The 22,481-nt window shown below is 36.4% G+C and overlaps 1 protein-coding gene across 1 annotated transcript in view; it reads left to right on the top strand.

Moving 5' to 3' along the window:
- Positions 1 to 19,452, top strand: part of CDK19 (cyclin dependent kinase 19) — a 91,421-nt gene extending 71,969 nt beyond the window's left edge. The window contains exons 10-12 of the mRNA XM_072410202.1: positions 1,179 to 1,257; positions 6,497 to 6,745; positions 9,702 to 19,452. Coding sequence (XP_072266303.1) covers positions 1,179 to 1,257; positions 6,497 to 6,745; positions 9,702 to 9,824 — 451 coding nt within the window. The 3' untranslated portion in view covers positions 9,825 to 19,452. The remainder of the gene's footprint in view (positions 1 to 1,178; positions 1,258 to 6,496; positions 6,746 to 9,701) is intronic.
- Positions 19,453 to 22,481: the final 3,029 nt, after the last annotated feature.

Genomic DNA, 22,481 nt, shown 5'->3' with positions numbered 1-22,481 from the left:
GAGAGAGAGAGGAAGGAAGATACACAGCACATGCTGCAGAATGTACACTCATATTCACACTTTATGGAGCTGTGTATGCTTATTCTGCAGGAAATCATTCAGGACTCAAATTAAGGTAAATAAGTGAACTATCTGACTTTAGCGAATATGCTGAAATTACTGGATTGTAGTATTGGTTTATTAAATTATAAAATTTAGTTTTTTCTTTAAATTGCTTTTTAGTTTTTTTTCTTCATTATACTTTATCAGAGTGTGGTTTATTTGGATTACATTGCATCCATGTGTAGCCCTCATGTGAATATATATAGTGAGTTACCAATCTCTTTCCCTTGCTGTTTAGGGTACTGTTACCACCTTTCTGTGTGTCTGCAGGTGGGTTACCTATTAAAAGTAATCAGTCCTTATGAAAGGCAACAGGTGGACCAAAAATCAGAACAGAAATACCAGTGGGCCTTCTAAGCGATGCAAATACAATCTTTAATTTTACATATGGGTCTATTATCCATTCATAAGAAAGGGATATTTATGACAGGAACACCTACCACCTACTAACACAGCACTTAAACTGCATCACTTCCTTGTGTAAACCTGCACAAGACCCACACCAGTGGCAAGCCCTTTAACCTTTCCTAATGATAGGTCAGCCCAAGATTTGGGTGAATGGTATTGTGTGTGCTTTTACAAGCCTTTTTATTGTACTTTGTAAATTATTCCAGTCACAAGATTGCAATCACTTCTTCCTCTATAGAACTTATCCAGTTGACCCCTTTTTCCTAAACCCTAAATCACCAAATAAAACATTTAATTCCTACACCCAAAATTAGGCGCTTGCAGCTCTTCCATACTGTACCCTAAGTAACCTGCCTACCTGCCTGTTCAATCTGCCCGTGGCACAGAAGGGTTTTTTTAGTTCTAGGGTGGAAGGTGTGCAGACAGCTGACTTTATGACTTTAGAGCTGAGGATAGGCTATGCCTTTGTTGTAAAGAAAGATACAAGAAATAAATCTTAGACTGTGGGGTGGTAACCTGAGATCAAGGAAGATAGGGTTATGGGGAGGTGAGGCATACTGTGTTATACATATTATGGCAGGTATTCATTTTCCATAAATGTTGATAACAGAACACTTCAAGGAGTTTATATTTCTTTAAATGTTTATTAAACTGCATTGTTTTAACAGTGTTTTTGCAGGGTGCCAGATACCATATCCAAAACGTGAATTTTTAAATGAAGATGAGCCAGAAGAAAAGGCTGAAAAGGTATATTGTGTTTACTATAAAACACCAACATGTTTACTACATTACACTGTATATTTTTGGATTGAATGAGGAAGAGTTAGAATGCAGTCTTTTTTGTTTTTCTTTTTTTTTTTTTTCTTAAAAAGATATTTTTTTTTTGTTGGCATTAAGATGTCACGTGTTACAAATAAACTAGCCAAAGTCCTGAACTGCTTATAAATCTAACAAGATGGAAAACTCTCCTGCCTTAAAATACTCATTGGAAGCAAAAATTAGTGCTGATCCATGGACATAAAGGCTTGGTGACCGGTGTTTCTAGACCTTTTTCAACATGGATGGAACACCTTCAAATAACATTCAGGTCTTCAGGGAATAATTGCCATGTGATTACCATATTCACAGAAGTAGGAAGAATGCCCCCTACATTGCTGGCCAGTGCGAAGAATGCCACCCTTACAGATAGCCAAAAAGATCATTGTTATCTGTTAAAATGACCTGAGAATCGCAAACTGCTCACTGCTCAAGGAACCCCTAGCAACCTCTGGAGGAACCCTAGGGTTCCACAGAACTCTGGTTGAGAAACACTGTTTGGTTACTTTGCGGAAACAAAGAGCGTTCTTGTTATAAGAATACATATTAAAAATACATTTATAATAATATACCAATAATATCTTCATTGCACATCTGGAAAAGTACCAAACTGAAACCAATTGCACAAGGCAACAAAAAAACATTGTAATCATCAGAGACCACAACACGCTTTTAGAAATCCATTTTTCATGCTGATTTCACATCTGCTTTCATTTTTTTCTAGTCACATCAACTTTTTGAGTTATAAGTAATGTTATTTTTACATAATCGGGATTGGATGATTCTTGATTGTAACCAGTAGCACCTTTAACTGTATTTCTCATCACCTACAGAAGCAAATCCATCATGTGGTGGTACAGGAACAGGCCTGCTTGCAGAATCCAGGCTGGGATATGCAATTTTGTGCTTAGTTGTGATCATGCAGCAAAAATAGCAATCCTTTGGAAGAACTCACAGTTGTCTTCACATTATAAGTCTCACAAATAGCCTTGCCCATTGTATCAGCAGGTACAGATGACATGGGGGGGATCACAATTTATCCTGGTCACCAAGTGGACAGCTAAAGTACAGTTTGTATATCTTTTTAAGATCTGTGGTATTTGGGAGACCTTTTACTTTCATCATGAAAGACCTACACACATAGCACTGGAGAACGCATTTGTTTGTTCAGTTAGATCTTACACTTGTTTTTTTTACTAATTTTTGGGTGGTGAATCTAGAAATTACCCCAGTTTTTTGCCATCACATCTAATTTTTAAGATATAGGGTACCCTCCATTTTTGTCAAAAAACATACAAATTTTACATACAATAAAAAAATAATGAAATAATACCTTGAGCTGTTTACTTAAATTTCTTTTGTTCATACAGAGGATTTATTGTTACAGAGATTTTTACAGTAAAACATTTAAAAATTAATCTGGTAAGCGGTTAAGGTATAAATTTACGCTTATAGCTTTTGTTGGAGTGTTCCGGATGCTCCATCAATAGTCAGCTGTCATATGTACATCCCATCACTGACTGCACCAAGGTTTCCCAGGAAGTTAAAAAGATGGCTATGCGGAAAATGCAACCTGAAGCTCATATTGCAACCAAGCATTTTGTAGCTCTCCAAAAGTTTCTGGACAATTTCCGTGTAATTATTTGCTTGTGTGTTTCCAAAAAAATCCTTGACAATGGCTTTGAATAAGACCCAAGCATTCTGTTCGACTTTCGACATTGTCCTAATGAAATGTTCATCTTTGATGAGCTGCCAAATCTGTGAACCATCAAACAAACACACCAGCCTTTATTTTTTCAAATGACAGGCTAGGAAATGCCAAAATGAGGTACGCGAAACAGTCTTCTTCAGTTGGCAAAGCTTAACCGAACTGCTTTATCAGACCCAGTTTCATGCGCAGAGGCAGGAATATAATATTCTTTCTATCAACCAGTGGCTCATGTAAAATGTTTGGATCATCTTAGGGCAGATCTTGGCAATTCCTTTCCACCCAATACCTCTCACGAACTCTGTCAATCCACGTTGCTGACCAAGAAGGAAGCATACCATTTTAAGTTCAACACAGATGACCCAATTGTGTTGGTGATATTGCAACCCAGTGACAATATGTCTGCATTTTCTTCTCAAAGAGAATGGCCAATTGGGACTGACCCAAATATATTGCCATTGTGAAGGAGGACACACTTTAAGCTCCGCTTTGAGCTATTGATGAATAGTCACCATTCAGTTGAGTTATAGATTGGAATTCCCAATTCCTCAATTAAACCAGGTCTGTTATGCCAATACACAAAGCCAATGCCAGTTCTAAAGTACTGCAGAAATGCAATTTCTCTGATTCGGAAGTATGATACCTTCATTCCTTTTTCAAGTAAGTTTTTCTCACGCAGTCTTGAGGCTAGGAGTTCTAAAGGCTTCTTCCATAGTCCCAAATTACATGCCAAATCACTCAACCCATACTGATCAAATTCCTTACGAACAGAGTGCTCCTAAACTTCAAATTCTTCATCATTGTTGTCACCTAGTTCATCACCATAATCATGTTCTTCAAGAGAGGGTAGTGTAATGAAAACCGGCACTGGGATTTCTACTGAATGAGCCACTGGGCGTATAGCCAATTGTAGACTAGGATACTCTATGTTATATTTATTTTTCTTGCTATAACCTGAAGTTTTCACTATACAAAAGTAACAGTCACTGAAATGATCTCCTGGCTTTCGCCAAACCATAGGTATACCAAATGTCATCTTATCACATGTTCCCTTTGTCCACATCTGTAAACCCTCGACACACTGTTTGCACACATTATGAGGGGCCCAAGACTTATCTTGATCACCAAGTTTAACCTTGTAATATGCCAAATAGGCTTGCTCTACAAATGTGCTGATGTTCGCTCTTTGACTAGTAATGGTAAAACTGCCATAGATATAACAAAATGAATCAGGGTTCTTTAGGCTCTTACGACAAGAAACAGCAGAGCCAGACATGATCTGAAAGAAAGGAAATGTGTGTAAGTAAAAAAAAAAAATTTTGCTTCTTTACTACGTCGAGCAATGCACAACCTCTCACTACACTGTCTTGCGTGTAAATGAATAGCCTATACAAATCTACGCTACAGTATTTGCATTAATATAAGCAGTAGAGAAAAAACCTGACATGATAGAAGAAAACTGCTTTTTCAGTGTCAGCATACCTATTTTAGTGTAAATAGGCTTAAAAATTGAGGCCAACAAAAAATTTGTTCAGAATTGTTCCCCAGTGTAATAGAAACTGTCTGGATGATTGATACAATTCCTATTAACCACCTGGGCGTTACATTGAGGTCTAGATTTCTGTACCAAAAGTGTTACAGGTTTTCATGAATTTTTTTTTTTTAAATTGTAGACCTGTAACTTACAGAAATATGTCCGAATAGGGGTCTAGTAGATATAATGAATATAATTAAAATCCCCACTTACCTGGGTAAGTGGGGATTTTAATGTACGGAAAATCTCGGGCTTAACGAAAAGAGCAACTTTTTTTAGCCCGTACGAAGGTCGGGCTTAACGGTCGGGAGGTTAATAACAATTTCTATCTACAATCACAGTTAATGATATCTGTAACATAGAAATACAAATAACTTGAAATATATAATTACTTTCATCACACAAAGTTGACATGGTATTGAAAAAATAAACACAGGTTTGAAATCAGCATGAAAAATACCATCAAGTCTACATAAAATTATCGCTGATGAAAATGGTTTATTGACTTGTGTTATTGTAATTTTAGCCAATTCAAACACTGGAAAACCATAGAAATGTTTGGAGGGCTGCAGATTTTTCTAGTGAAGTAGTCAACATTACCCCATAAGGGATGACAGCAACAAGAGGAAAGAGGCCGGGGTAAAGAAACTGGAACAGGTCATGCAGCTGACAGTTCCTGATGTAAAATGTGACCCTCCCTCAGCTCCACAGGCATATGAAGGGCAGGGTGAAATGTTAATGGACAGGTATTTTCCCTCCAAAAGTTAGGCGGCCAATCAGCCATAAGATTGTCAGCAAAACTGCCTGGCAACAGTCACCTCCACAGATTATTTTGCCTGGCTACTCAGCCTGCTGCCTGAAAAAATAGAGACAGCAGTCCAGAAAAGACCGTCACCTGGCATGACGTGTGACTGTGTGTCTGACTTATTCAACCTCAACTTTTTCAAGATTTCCTCCATCCCGGGTCGCCTGATATCCAGGTGCTTATGTAACATGAGCAGAAGCTTTGCAGGGGCCCTCCCCTTCACCCCAGGTGGGGATTTTTTACATCCATGAGAAGTATAGACTTCACCAAGATGCAGAATATTATGGGCCTAGTTTTTACCAGGGTCTCCCAAGAAAGACACACATTTTGCACCGCAAGTAACAGCTAAAAGCTAAGAAGCAACTAACACAAAAGTATATTTCCTGATGGGTAATTAGCAAGTATATGAACACATATGGACATTGTAACAGAATCCTGTAGCAAAACCCACCACCATAAGCAGAAGCAGGCAACCAATTGGCAGTATTACTTCAGCTGTAATCTTTTTCACCAAATAATACAGTTGACATCAAAAATCAGGCCTTCAATAATCCAATAATCTGGATCCTTCAGTTTTCCAACATGGATTTCGGAGCGCATTTTCAGATTTACACTGTTTTCGGGAGGTGCTTTTTATGTTTTGATGGTGCTGTACTCAAGAATCAGCTGTTAGGTCTTGCTTTTCCTCCAAAAAATGAAGCTGTTCCTGCTGCTTAGGATGCTGTTACTGTCAGTCATGAAGATGATCATCCTGACAGCCTATCTTCTATTTAGCTTCTTCTGTAAAACTGTTTTATTTACTTGGTGAACATTAAAATTTCATTTGCTTTTCCTTTAGTGTCAGTTCATTTATTGTTATTTCATTTTATTATATACAGCATATATACACTTCGAAAATCCAGAATTTTCGAAAATTGGGCACACCTCCGAGGGTCCGAGGGTTGCTGCATTTTTGAACCTGACTGTATGTCAAGGATGGAAAAGAATGCTCTGTCTTTAAATATACTTTTGTAATAATTTGTGGGGTTGAATTTGTCTTACAGATTTCTTTCTAATACAATCTGTTATATAATATTTGTGCTCATAGTAATAGCTTTTTTAATAAGCAGCTCACCCTTTTCAGAATCAACAGGCACAAAATCAGCACCAGCAACAAACAGGAAATCAACAGCAGACAGCTGCTCAGCAGCAGCAGGTGCAGCAACAGAACAGCAGCCAGACCAATGGTACAGCAGCAGGAGGAGCAGCAGGGGCAACACTTCAGCATAGTCAGGATTCCAGTCTTAACACAGGACCTCCAAACAAGAAACCACGCATGGGGCCTTCAGCGGCTAACTCTGGTGGACCCTCCCTGATGCCTTCAGACTATCAGGTATGGTTTTATCTTTATAACCTAACAAGAGACTAAATACATAACTGAAGTAAATCAGCAGTAAGGCTGTTGCTGCGCCATGTTTGCAGTCTTTTCCTTTCTCCAAACACCTAGTGAGGTGGAGCTGGCTCCACCAATAAAAAACCTGCTGTAAATGTTTCAGTTGATATATACGGGCATGTAGGTGAGATTTACAGTAGCAGAAAGTAAGAACAAATGTCAGAAACAACTCTCCCCCCTTACTTTTTCTCAAACCAAGACCTAAAATGTATATCAATAAATAATTTATTTTAGTTGTCCCATGAACACATTTATTGGTGATAAGATCAAGATCACCCTCTAAGGGAAAGAAACTTCCCCCCCAGAGTGACTTTATGATGCCACAACCGCCCACTCTTCCATCGCAGGTCTGAGCCTGCAATGTGAGAGTGGGCAGGTTGTGTCCAAAGACTTAGGGGGGTTGGGGACCTCTGCTTTAGAGAGTTGGACAAACTCCAAACGTGTTGCACATTTTCTCCTTTAAGCAAGAACTTTTTTCTGGCTATTCCTCTGTACAGTGTATGGTTTAAAATGGTCCTAAAGAAAGCTTATTCCCATCCCTGCTGTGGAGTTTTGAAGCTCCTTCAATGTTATCCTTGATATTTTTGTTGCATCTCTGATTAATGTTTTGGAGGCTTACTGTTTCTTTTGAGGTTTTGTTTTTCCTTTTGTTATAAGGAACTTTAATTAGGATAGTCTAAGTCTGTGATATTATTTATAGGCCAACCCCAAGAAAGTTTTTAAGGTATATTTCAGGCAAATGTGAACATTGCACAGGTGTTAACAAAAAACCGTTTAATAATAGTGGCAATCAGTCCCCGACTATTTCAACCCTGTAAGCTAACTTAAAATTGGTATTTTTTAAGTAATACCTATTTAAAAAAAAAAAATTTTTTCAAAATATTTACATTTTGTTGCATCTAATGACACACCCAGCAACAAGAACAAAAATCCAGCTTTATTTACTCAAGGTAACTTATAACATCCAAGTGAAAGATATAACAGCACCAGTTCACAGGAAAAAAAAAGGAATAACAGAAAAAAAACAGGACCCCCAGTGCTAGTACTTTATGAAACCACGTATTTTATTTATTTACAGCTGTAAGTCCTTAGGGATACTTTTCTACCAACTTCGGAATATTTGCCCACTCTTCTACAGAGAATTGCTCACTCCACAGATGTAAATGGTGTAGGAAGTAAGTCTGGTATCTGGCCAGGCCACACAAGCTTGCATCAAGCTTAAGGAGTGGCTTTTTCCATGCAGCTCTCCCATACAAGCCACATTTGTGGAGCACCAATAGTACCAAACACTTTCCAGTTCTTGTTATAGACTTTACTTTAGATTTATAAGGCCTTGAAATTTTTTATATCCGCCTCCTGACCTTTGCCTGTCTGCAACTGCATCCCAGAGACCTTATACCAGTGCCTTGCCACCCATAGTTGATTGTTTGCTTTCAGATGCTCTACCATGCAGCGGAATGATCCACAAAAGCTGTTTTTATGCTGAACTAAAAAAATGATTGCAAATGATCACAGGTAAAAGCTAATTACTTAGCTTGTGTGCAATGGTGAATGTGATTAATTCCTCCTGGTGATGATCCTTTATCTATTTCCGTTACTTTTTTTTTTTTAACTGCTGCTATTATACTTTAGTAAATACAAAGCAACAAAATATGAATAATTTAAAGGGGTCATCCTTTTCTATACCCTCTGTAGTTGCATGACCAGCATTGTTTTTTTTTTTTGGACTATTATCTAAAAGCCTCACAACCAGAAGCCACTAGCTCTTCTAAGCATAAAACTGCTGAGAAGAAATAAAACTGTCAGTACTGGGGAAGTTTTCCTTGATGTGCTGTTAATCAGCATGATGTAAAGAAGTGGGTAGGCAGGGTTTGTAAAAGTGCAATGTATTTGCATACTAATTATTTTACTTAAAATTAACTTAAAATTAGTTTAACTTAAAATAAAGCTACTTATTATATATGTGTATATACAGTGTGTATATGTATGTGTATATATATATATATATATATATATATATATATATATATATATTCTGTTTTTTTATAATTTCCTGTTTTATGTTATACTGTGATATTTAAACTATATGTAACTGCCACCAATGAAGTAACCTGGATCATTTTGCCCAAAATTTAAACCTTCAGGCATAATGCTCACGCATTAATTATGGAATTGTCCAGTTGTACTAGTGTTCTGGAACAGGGTCATGAAATGTATGAATCATACTAAAAATCAAATGATCCCTCTGTCTCCTTCTTTATGTCTGTTTGGATCCTGGGAAAATTTGCTATCTCCGGATTCTTGAGTAAAATATAAGGGTTGGATCGCAATATGTTTATTGGCAGCCAGACGGGTAATTTTAACAGACTGGATTCAGCCAATATTAATACCTACAGTACAGAATGTATTTATTGCACTAAAAAAGGGCAGAAAGGCAGAAAGATCAGAAGATAAACAAATACCAAGATTTTTTAAAGGTTTGTCATACATTTATTGACAAGATATTAGATATACACGAAAAATCACAAAATTTTGATTGATTCAGATAATCTACCTAGGTCATTGAGAACGTGTTGTCTTAATGTCTTATTTTGTCCAATTTATTACAGTCCATGAAACAGATAACAAAATAAGGACATGTCAGGAAAAAAAGTTGTTATGTATTTTTAGTAATAAACAAATTATTTGGGCAGACAGTAGTTACCCCCCTCCCTTTATGTATGTTTTTTTTTCCTGACATGTTGTTATTTTTGTAAAATGTAAAACAATTTTGTCATATGTAAGTTTGTAAAAAATGTAAAATGCTTAATAAAAAATGATGTATAAAAAACTATATGTAACTGTAGTATTCCAGCTGATTATCTTTTTTTGTTTTTATTCGTTTTCCTTCTTGAAGCACTCCACGTCTCGTCTGGGTTACCAAAGCAATGTTCAGGGAACCTCTCAGCCCACCAATACTCTGGGCTACTCCACAACATCTCAGCAAAGTTCACAATACCATCAATCTCACAGGTACTAGGAAGGTGAGCTGTTAAAAAATACAGCACATTGCACAGGCTCCAGTTAAATGAAGCAAAGAACCTTAACTATGTTAATCTGAAACGCTGAATGAAAAAAAATGAGGTCTTCAGAACTTCCACTATATTCATTGTCAAATGACGTCATCAATAGTTTGGAGAGACTCCTTCATTAGTAATCTCCTTACACCTTCATTTTTTTCTTGTTGCTGTCACAATTCAGAAAATGTGATCTGATGCCAGCACCTACCTTGTTTGTTAAATTGATTTTTTTTTTCGTAATATTTTTTTAATGAAATATTCTTTGTGCAGCTTTTCCATGCCGTAGCATTGACAGTGAGCTCTCAGGCTGCTGAATGGAACTTCACATTGTATAAAAAAATGCAAGATTTTGAAATGTGTATAGTTTTGATATTGTTAAACCAAGACAAAGCAAAACGCAAATGCACCTTTTAAGCACTGTGTTCTGTTCACAGAACATTGCAGTTTTGCATATGGATGTCAAGAAATGGAACTTTTACTGTTCCAAATTTCCTATCTTGCTTTTATGTTTTTTAATTAACAGAAATATAAGTAAAATATCAATGAGCCTGCATCAGGAATGATGATATAAATGCAGGACCCAACTCAGGAGTGGCTGAAGTAAATTAAACGGTAGTACAATTTATATGTACAGTTCAACCATTAACTTATTCATAGTAATTTGCATTTGATCTGCAGCTTAATGCATCACTGGCTCCTCATTACCTAAAGAAATGTAATCTTTGCCAGTGTATATCCAGTTCATTTACAAGTAGTCACTAAAATTGTGCAGTAATTTAAACACTGGGGAAAAACACACAAGAAAGTACATGTAGATAAATCTGTTTCATGTCATCTAAGAGTTATGGCTTGCTATAGAATCTGAATAACACATTTGTTTTCTCTGTGTCTGACAGAAGTCTTACAAGATAAGAGGGGATAGGGTTTATGTCACAGACCATATGATTGGAAAGTGCCTAGGGGTTTAGTAAATTATTTTACATAGAGTAGGTGTTACAGGTTTAATCAGGAGACACAAGAAAAGTTGCACAAAAAACAACTCTTTGCTGTCGCTTTCATGTGCACATGTACAATTTTAGTGATCATGTTTCGTTTACTCATAGTAGGAAAAATCTGCTGATGATAGCTCAGCTTCATCCATCATGAAAACTCATAGAGGGAGACTTATCGAATGAAAATTCTACAGATTTGTCTGTGGTCTCTAGTCCTCAACATCGGAGACCCAAACAATTCCAATGTTGGTTTTGAAATCTAATTTTATTCCAAGCGAGTGACATATCAGCTGTGAGATTCACTATTTTCATGACACTTTGACACATGACACATTATGAACAATCAGAATTGTTGTTATCTATTTACCCCATAATGTACTACAGACCATCTGTGTAACAATTAAATATGGGTTTATAGAGTTTGGTAAGCTACTTTTAGTGGATTTGTAAGGTTGTGGTTTTAAAGTCTGAGACAATCTTAACAAACAAGGCTTAGTAAATTTACTTGGGTCAATGGCAAGGTTTTTCAACTAGGGAGTTGCTAGCGGTTTCTTGAGCAATGAGCAGGTTGTGCCTCTCAGGTCAGTTGCCACTGACACCAATGAGCTCTTTGCTTATCTGTAAGGGTGACATTCTTCCCACTGACCAGCAATGGAGGAGGCATTCTTCCCACTGACCACCACACAAATTTACTGTGAGCTGTGAATATATTATTTTAGCAGGGGTTTACTGAAGATATGAAAGTTATATGAAAGGGTTTCCCTGGGTTTAAAATGTTGAGAAACACTGGTCTCAGGCAATGTGAGCACCTCATACATAAATGTTTCTCAGAAAAGATTGGTTCCAACTGCACTTAGTAACCAATAGGAGTCTCTTTTTAAATGTCATCTATAGTCACAGAAAAAATACTCACAATTCCTTTACATCTCCTTATCACATGTGGTTCCTTTCAAGGTTTCAGTGGCAGCATGTACACTGACAGGGGAGCAGAGAATGCCACTGTCATCGCCATGGTAACATTGATCAAAGCAGAACAGGAAAGATTTCTGTCAGCACCCAATGTTGGGTCAGTATACAGAAAGCTGTATACTTCAGCCAGGCAGAGAGATAGTGGCAGGGAGCCTGCACAAATCCATAATACATATGATCCAGTTTCCCCTTGCTCTACCCCTATCAAAGATCAGGTAAAGTGGTTCTGGTGGGAAGATTCTCTAAAATCACCTACAATGGTAGCTAGATTCTGCATGCATTGTTCTACAGAGGGCAAGTGAAGTGGCCTGTCAGCCTTCCAAAGGAAAGTGAGCAAACCTATTGCTCAGTTTGATGAAGTGTGTGTGCCTTCTGATTCAATAAAAGACAAATATTGTGCAGTTTTGTGGATCAAAGGAAGACCTGCTTGCTATGAGTAAAAAGAACAAATTTTGAATCAGATAGTATATGGATCCTGTGTGACCTATACCTAATGATTAAACAAGTTCAAAATGTATCAACAGCCTGCAAACCTCAGCAGTGCTTCCTGTAGACTGTAGGGATGATATATTGTGCATCTAAAATACACATTGGGCACAGGGATAGAGTACTCAATTATGTAATATATAAAGTTCTGCTAGGATGAGCACTCAGACCATTCATTGTTTACATACATCTTTACATTATTTTCTTCTGGTTATCTGAAAAACCACTTTGTGCTAGACTGCCAAGGCACTGTTTAGGAGAATGAAAAAAATCTGTTGTTGTGCTCTTTCCAAACTCCAGCTGAAATCTTTACACATATTTATTCCTAAATATTTATTGTGCTTTACATATTTTTTTACACTAATGTAAAATCTAGCTTTAACGTTTAATTCTCCTGCATTGTGTGATGGGTAAAGTAGGAGTACATTTATTCTAGACAAATGTGTCTAATAATAACTTAAAATATTTCATCTTTATAACAGAGGGCTTTAGTATTAATATGAGTGTATTCAGTAACAAAGAATCTGCCTTTCAATTTCTAAATGTTGAGATTCAGGAAATAGGGGACACACACAGCCTTCTAAACATATGATCAAAAATTATATGGATGTAAAGCTGATAAAACAGGCCCAGCCATCTTCTGCTTTACATGTAAAACATGCTTTGCAGTGCTTATTGTACGCATGTATTGTCCATATGTTTGGATCTGTTCAGTTCCTTTTGCAGTTGAGTGTTTCAGAAGGCTACAAGCGCTCAATATTTCTTGGATATTAATAGATGGAGTATTACCTGTCTGTTACAGCAGTGTACACTAGAACAGTGGTTGCCCACATTTTCGGTCCCCCAGACCACTAAAATTACTGCTTCCGGACCGCACGGGGAGCCGGGTGTCATTTAAAAGGGGAGAAACCTCCCCCATAGTGACATCATGATGCCATAACATGATGCCATAACCCCGCCTGCCCACTCTCCTGAGCCAGGGGAAGGTCACCAGCCAGAGCTGCAGACCACCAAAATTTTCTCACGGACCACCGGTTAGCGACCGCTGCACTAGAATACATCATCTGTGAGGAATTGTTACTAAATTTATATGTATTCCAAGACAGTACTGTTGAGGTGGATGTAAGTTTAACTCTCCTGGTCCACTGGTTTATGTTGTGTGGCACATACTGCTTCGCGTTTTAGATTTGTAATAAAGGGGTTGATTGCTTTGGGCTACAACAACCTGTGGCACCAGAAGTAAACTGCCATTTACCAAGATTCATGTAAATCCAGGCACTAGAGGTACCTTTATATAATGACTAACTTTCAATGTCACCCCCAACAATTAACACTGCCACTGGAAGACTGGTTGCCATCACACTGCTGCAACTATCTTCAAACCCTCAAAAACCTAAACAGGAGGTTGTATATGCAAATGAAACATTGATAGGCTTTTATTAAACGCTTATGGGCTTATATTCCTGTGTAAAATTTCCAGACATGTTTTTGCACTACAGAACTTCAACACAAGGTTGATACATTACAGAACACACAAATGATTTATGCTTGTGATGCAGCCTGCCATATGGCTGATAGTGAGGTGGAGGTAGCAGACCAGAGTTGTTGAATGCAGAAATTTGTCATTGGCTGCATTATAGAGCAACATGGCTTTCTGAGGTCCATAACGCCTATCTTGGACATCTAGAGGTATTAGAGACAAAAGTTTGCCTAAAATTTGTTTAGATTTTTTAATCCAAAGTTACATATTTAAAACAAAGCTGAATGGCTCTGTGGTGCAGTTTCTTTTGAAAAGTACAAAGTAGAAAGGTAATTTAGAAAGGTAGTAGAAAGGTAAAATAAACACAATCTTCCAAATTTCACCTTTCCATTTATTGTAGCCAATTATTTTAATTGTAGCAAAATGCTGATTCTTAAAGCACTTGCTTTGTTGTGGAATAACGCACTAAAAGTAGCATTATTCGTCAACCAGTTTGTGGGGAAAACACTTCAGTCAGGCTGCTTTTAAAGCAGACCTGCTGCCTGTGTATGTGTTACCCCTGAGGTAAAAACAATGGTAGTATAGGAGCAGCTGGGCATGTAACTGCTTGTAACTGTAACTAATGTTTTGATTCCCAATAAGGTTATCTTATGGTATGGTGTCCAATAAATGGATAAATGATGGTGAAAAGTACCTCTGAAGGTTGGTTTTCGGCAAGCAGGGGTGGTGTTTTCTAGGGGGAAACTGAAATCTTTTTCATAAAAATGCTTTCTAACATGTCTGAACCAACAGAATTTCCAGTACTGCTAAAAGTCCCTAGTTTTATGCTAAGCTATTCATGCCAAATAGGAGAAACTATTTTTTTTTCTTTTGAAAACTGATTCCAAGCTCTTCCATTCTAAACACATTTAGCTTTTAAGCCAGTAATCATAAACAAAAGGTTGGTACATAAAATAATAGAAGCATTTTTTGATTTAAATAAAATTGGAAATAGAATATGGGTGTGTATAATATGTGTTTGTGTATATATTTATCACCACATGTCCCAGTAACACATTTTTCCTATTCTCCAATCAAAACAATGACACAAGTAACACAAACGATGACACCACTGCTCTCCAAACAAAAGTATATTTTTATATTACCAATGCATGTTAAAAGTTTAGGATCTGTCATGAAGGTAAGAACCAAGGCTGATGTCTGGCAAATCTTTTCATTCATAGGAAATATTTTAGCATCCACACATTGCTAAGTTGCTAAAAAGAAACCATGTCCATTTTTCTTAGCATATAATTATACCCAGTAATGTTCATTGATAACCATTTTATAGTTTAACAAACATTACTTGGATTTGAAGTTTCGTTGCATTGTGCATCAAGAGAAATATCAATAAAAATAAATAAATAAATAAAAAATCCACATTGGATAACTGAAATGAACCTCAGGTATCTTATGACTTTTCTATGTAAGATATATAAATATATATATTTCTAGTGTAGATCTGCATGAAGCATGCATTATACTGATTGTGTTGTACTGCTATACCATATGTTTTTATAATATCCTTTCATTATCCTTGCTTATATTTATGCAACACGTGTAAATGTCTGATACTGTAGGGGTCAGACAAATTGGACTCCTAACGCTGTTTAATCTTTTATAAATAAAAAAGTTGGTGTATGTAAATAGTTTAAATTCAAAATTATCTTTCATAGATGAAAATTCTATTTCTGGCCAGGAGATCCAGTATCATTTCTTGGAAAAAGTGAAGGGAGTTAAGGGAGGATTTTTATTAGTATGCAGTGTATATATGCCATCCATGTACTTAATAATGAGTTTCTTCCAATTCACACATTAAATGTGACATTTTCCATAACTGACTGAATCAGAGACAAGTAAAGGCATGTTGATCTTCCTAGCGTTATTACATTTTTTTTTAATTGGGACAGTTAGAACTGATAGCGCTGTGTCAGATAGCAATATTTCTTTAAGTAGTGGCATTTAGCAGTAGTTTAGAAACCATCAAATTATACAAATTTAGTGTGTGGTAGCAAAGGTGGCTTGACATTGCCTCCTGGAGCTGAAAAGGATTGAGAACGGGCATATGAGGCTTTAAAATGCTTAGCAGAAGACTAATTCAGACATTAAGAAGCTATTGTGCATTTTCGAAGGACACAGTGAAACTGATTTTGTAAAGGAGTTTAGAATCCTCAGTGAAATTTGTGTGAATGTTCACTTCGATGATCCAGTCATAACAGAGCAAATTCCTGATCACTTTAAAACCCAATCATGTGTATATAGATGCTTTTTAAGTGACTGGACAACTGAAGTGAATATTTCACAATCACTTCACTATTTCACAATATAGACTAAGTGTAAAGACAAAATAATAAATATCTTTAAGAATAGAAAAATAGCTATTGGGTGACCTTCTAGTCTTTTAGTGAGTCATGATGTAAAGCAAGTTAAAAAAATGCGCCAATAAAAAACCAGCTTAAAGCCTCAAAAAAAAAAAAAAAAATATGAAGCATTATACCAAATGTATATTTTCTTTACAATACAAATAAATGTGAAAATGTAATATATCATAGAAATTTTATTTTACATTATTACAAGTTATTTTTTTATCTTTGAGTATTCTACTCATTTCACCCTCCTCTATGTTGGCTCTCCCTTGACTTTTGATATTTCGGTCAGAGCCAAGATAATCATAAAAAAGGGTTTCATTTTGTTTTTAAAAGCTCATTTAAAATGAAATGAGACCATATTTTGCCCAGATTCACCACATACAAAAGTCCTGATAAATATTTAATAGGATGCTTCCAATAAAGGCATTAAACCTTTTTTCTTTTAGCTGTAGATAAATAGGTTTCATGTTTCATCTTTGTTGCATAATTCAGTTGCTTTACAAAACATTCCTACATATAATCTTTGCAAATGTGTAGGAGTCCTGACAAATGAGAGCAGGAATCAGTGCCGAACTTAAAGTGTCCCCATTACTCCAGGATGGACACTGATAGAGGAGAGACTTAAACTGCGTACACACGTCAAATTTTTCTCGCCCAATAATCGGCATCGGCCAGATATCGGGCGAGAATCTGGCGTGTGTACAGCCCAGGTCGCTCATCGTCCGTGGATCCGTCCTGGCGATCAATGAGCGATCCTAATGCAAGGGAAGGGGGAGAGCGCACAGCAGGGTGCCGCTCCGTCGTTCTCCCCCTCCCCTCTCCATAGAGCAGAACGGTGCTGTATGATGTACAGCACTCGTTCATGCATCGTGTAGTCCTTTGTCGTTGGAAAGGATCGTGAAAGATCCTTTCCAACGACAAGAATTGCACGTGTGTACACAGCTTTAGGAGTAGCAAAACCTTAGCTGAAACCTTATCAGATTAAAGTTTTCTTTTTGTTTTCTTCAATATATAAATAATTTGGGTTTTTTTCTAGAAATGTGAAACTATTCACGTGTAAAATGTTAGGTGAACACAAAGGGGTCAATGTGGATACGAGGACACCATGTTTTGTGTTTACTGATAATATGACAACTATTTACACAAGTTTCACATGCATTAACATTCATCCCTGTAGAAGGTGGATTTTAATGGAAATCTGCCACAGATTTAGCACCTAAATTTCTTTTTTATGAAGTGTAATAAATTGCAGATGTGTGAATCCTGTTTACATTTCCTCAAATACTTTCCTGTTGATTTTATTTAAATCTCCCGACCTTTACACATTCATGTAATTAGTAGTGTAGCCTCAAATGTACTCATAGCTGTTCTGGTAAATTTAGAGGTTCCATAGAGCTGGTGTACTGGTTAAACTAGTTTACTGAATTAGATGGTCTTACTATAACTGCACAGCTTCCTAAACATAAAACCATAGCAGGACTGGACTAGTATAGTGAAATCATGTATTTATTACAAATAACTATATTTACCCAAATTCTGAATACATTTGTTATAGAATCAACAGATTGCTGCAAAACTATTTTTGACATTCATGAAAAATATCAAGCTCAACTTACTTTTAGAAAACAAATTCCACCAATATCTTTGGAGTTCATTACAACAGTAAGTGTGTAGAGTCTTAACAATTATTTAATTAAAAAGTAGCCTATAGCCATCATTAAGACTGTCTCTTGATAGCATGCAGATAGTCGCATTCTGCTCTTCTAACACATCCTTGAAGCCAGAGCCCTTCAGTCAGCAAAGAATAAGAACTTTGCTGATGACTATAACCCTGACTCACAGTAAGCCATGCTGGATGACTACAGAGATACTGCATATTGTATCTAAGAGCTGCTTTAAAATTAATGAACTGTACCACTTTGCTCACTTCGCTATTGGTAGAGTTTTTTAGGCTTTAAAGTTTTTAAATCTAACTTCTTTGAACAATAAACATTTTAGGATGTACAGTACTAATGTATGATTTCTAAGCAATGTGATGGAGTTCATAGAAATGATGTACTATGTGTAAAAATATTACAGCTCCATACGACCAATCAGATATTTGACTTTGTATTTGAAACTGCACTGAAGGAATGCCTTCTTGTTTTCTGCCATTTTATAACTTCATTAAAAGGCCCTCGTACCACCTTTAGCTTTACAGGTTAATTTTTCCAAAAATCTCTCATCAAGCACTTCACTAAATGCCATAATTCTGAGAGGTAAGCACTGAGAATGCTATAAATTATTATGTTGAATGGTCTCATATTTTATTGTATATTAGGCCACATGTAATCTAAAAGGAACGATATGTATTACAATGTAAAAACAAATGTTAATGCACTGTTATCTCTGGAATATTTAGTAATAAATTAATGCTATTTAATTTTTTTTACAATAAATTGTCTTGTTTAGACACTAAAAAGTATTAAATGTCATTTTAAAGCGTTTTAAAGTTTTTCTATGAGTCACGTGGTAGATCTTTTAATGTAGTGTTGTTGTTCATGTTATTCTGGCTTTGGGGAAGTAGTCTCTTTAACACTTGTGTTGCAGTTTGAATGGTTTACACAAGGGGGCCATAGCACAATTTTTGTGGGCTTCCAGAAAGAATAGAATTAGTACAATTGCAACAAACATAATAGAACTCTGGGGGGCTTGTGGTAATGTGACCAGTCTTAGATAAATCATTTAATCTTTACATGCATGCCCCTGGTTGCTAAGTAAGAAATGTTTTATTATAAATGACAACCTAATCCGTACCACTTAAACAGAAAAGTTAGTTTACTATTAGTTTAGCTGATCTGTGTATAAAAAGTAGTTTTACATTTGAAACTGTTATTTCAGCTGTTGTTTATCTAGTAAACTTTAATGATCTTATTGTCATTATTTCCTTGTACAAAAGCAGCATCACCCAAGGTTCAAAAACGGTTCCATATGGCCAAGAACCTGTATGAGGAAAGAAATTCATGTTCATACGTACACAGTCAAGGTGATCACACCTCTACATCAATCATCATACTGTACATGACCCCATGTTTTAATTTTTTTTTACAATTTTAAATTTAAAGATTTTATATCTTAAAAACCTTCATCTTCTCATAATTTTCTAATGTAAAATGAAACATTCTCCAGCCTCCACTGTCCAGATGACTGTTAAAGATAGAATTATTTTGTGTTTATTTTGTATTTTTGTTTGAAATAAAATGTATTGATTTGATACGTGTTGAAAATGTTTTTTGTAATTAAAGTTGTTCTAATTGGCCTACTGCTTACTAAGCTAAAGGTAAATTTAGATATTCGTATTATTAGAACCTTCTGGCCATGCGCAATACCAGTTTGACAAACATATCCTTTGCAGCAAAGTCTTATCAGCCGTATTAAAATGAACAGTATGCATATAGTGGTTGTTATAACTATACATGTACAAGGGGTACATACCTGCATTCCACTGATTATTAGGAACAAAGGTTGATTAGGCAAATGCTGATTGCCCTGGTCCAGCACCAGAGCTCACCAGATAACACAGTACAGAAGAGTCCAATAAGTGTAGGTCCAGGAAACAGAGCCAAAGCTCAAACACATTTTGCCAGTCCGCCAAACAAGGTATTCAAGGGTTGAAACAAGCAGAGTCGGGGTCATAGGTCAGAACAGGCTAAACGCCACAACAGGCAACTGGTGCCTGGAAGCTGAGAAGTTTTAAAGACCCAGTAGCCAATGGCAGAGCAAGATCATATCCAGGAACTACTGCACTCATTGGCTGCAGCACATACTATGAAATCCCCTTCAGCTGCACGCAGTCTCAGTTTTTATATGCAGGGGATACTTAGCCACATTCCCAGCTAAATAGAAAACTGGGGATGCTGCAGAGCAGAGGAAAGATAGCTAATTGCTTGATCTCCTTTGTGAGTAAACAGGGCGTGCAGACTTGTGGTGCAGGGTCACCAGCCAGATATGCATCTCCTAAGTGATACGCATTCAATAGTGCCACTAAAGAGATGAGGTGTATATCACAGAATGAAACTTATTATTATTAAAATCCAATATTACAACGTTACAATTCATACAGTATTAAGTAAACTGTTTTAGGGTGTACAGTTCTGTTCAGTCATTCTTTAGATCATAACATTTGCCAGATAATATAGCTTGGTGGGTGATCTCACTATTTTCCACTGTAAATAGACACCATGACTTGCTTACTAACCTGCCCCCACCTTACGAGGACAATTACTCATTTTAATAAAGTTATCCTTTTTTTCTCATCAGAATTTTGTCATATGAAAATCTATATCCATTTACTCTAATATATGATATCACACATAATGCCTCCTCATCATTACATGCTTCATTAACAAAATAACTTCCCACATAGTCATAGAGATTGTTTAGAAGGCATTTCCATAATCAAACAGCCCTCTCGCATTCTGCATCCCAGGAAAAGCTGGATCCACAATTCAGGATCCAGGATTCACCTGTGGCTTGTTCATATCTGCAGCATAATAACAAAATACAGAACAGTATAAGTGCCGCTGTTTTGCTTCCACACATACAACGTAAAAAAAAAAAACCTGAAAATTTCACCCAGCATACAGAACAAGGTAAGTTGTACTGTTTGGCATTACCAGTAGAGTAAGACTATAAATTGATCGTTATACACAACATACAAAATGACAAATCTCACTGCACAGTGTTTATATATAGGATTGCGGAAATGGCACTGCACATTAACTACACATAGAGAATAACAACAAATATGAAGCATCCAGTATTCTAAACAAGAATGTGAACAGGAGCGTGGGACTGTATAGGGGGCATGTGGACATCCATGGACAGTAATCATTCGGTGCTGGCTAATAAAGTTATACATTGCCAGTTTTACTAGTACATTGATATTGGGTCTGTTGGACCAGTGATTTGTCCTTATAATCATCTCTGCATAAAATCTGCTAAAATGGCAATCTGTAAAAGCCACTCTTACTGTCCAGTTGGCTTTCTGCAAACAAACATAAGAGTGGAGCCAGCTGTTAGTTTCCATGGAGCTTAAAAGAAGAATCTCATCCTGGGAACAAGTTGGTTCTAACTCACGGAGAGGACCTTGCACTTAGCTGATAATATGAATGCATTTTATGTTTTTGAACATTAGGTATAGGTCTTATTGGTGTTTTAAAAATGTATTAGCACTAAATGAGTAATAGTTCATTGAGGGGTCATTAGTGCTCATACTTTACATTTCTACATTACATTTAAAAAGCGTTGAAGGGCAACTGTATATTGTACATTTAGCTTTTTAACTCGGTAAGCTTATGTCCATACTAGTGTTTTTGCAGATTTTACCACTGAATTACAATTAACATTGGGCCAAATAAGTCCATTCATAACCCTAATTTGAGACACCGCAGCAATGCTGTGCAATATTTTCGATGCCTAAAGCAGCGTCCGGGGGTGGTTTGCTGTCCTTGCCGTGTCTCCATAGGCTTGCAAACACCTAAAAATGCTTAATGTTTTTAATGTTCTGAAAAAAACTTTTTTATATACAAAAAACCAGGATGAGATCTCCTAATATTGAAACCAAGCTCTTTAAAAGGCTTGGGCATATGGAATGAAACTTAATAGAGTAATATGCAACACAGGAATATATTCAGCAACATAGGAAATAAGGCAGTGAAGAATAGGGAAGGTATACCAAGGCATATGGAGTAAGGGAGTGCAAAATAGGAATAATACAACATAATTAGAATGGCATATGAAATATGGATGTTGAGTATAGTGCAGTATAGGTAATGTACTAAAAGAGTTATTTTTGTACCTTAAAATTACTCATGAAATAGTGTATTTTCTGTTCACCTGTCTAATGCTGGCTGCTGTTTGAACCCACAATAATGGAAGCTCTTGACACATCAGAAATTATTCTCACTAAAGGTCAGTCAGCTGTTCAAATCTGGGTAAACCAATCATATTGAATAGAAGATGACATAAATTGGGTTACCCCAATACTCTGACATATTGGCATTGACTTACTAAACAGTTTAGACTGTTTACTTAGTAAAGTGAATTATCACTCTGCAAGGGAATTTTCAAGATAAGTGAATTATCACTTGACAAATAATTACATGTTTTATAATATTGCTTTGAAAAAAACAATATCACTGTAACATGATAAACTGATTGGCTGCAGCCTTGTGAATATTCCCTCAGCCCAGAAAAAGTCTTCCTCCATTATGTGCAGGTAATATGTACTTATAAATAACA

Source organism: Pyxicephalus adspersus, chromosome 4 (assembly GCF_032062135.1).
Source record: "Pyxicephalus adspersus chromosome 4, UCB_Pads_2.0, whole genome shotgun sequence".
Taxonomy (NCBI): domain Eukaryota; kingdom Metazoa; phylum Chordata; class Amphibia; order Anura; family Pyxicephalidae; genus Pyxicephalus; species Pyxicephalus adspersus.
Note: the sequence above shows the minus strand (reverse complement) of the source record. Positions and strands in the feature narration are given on the sequence as shown.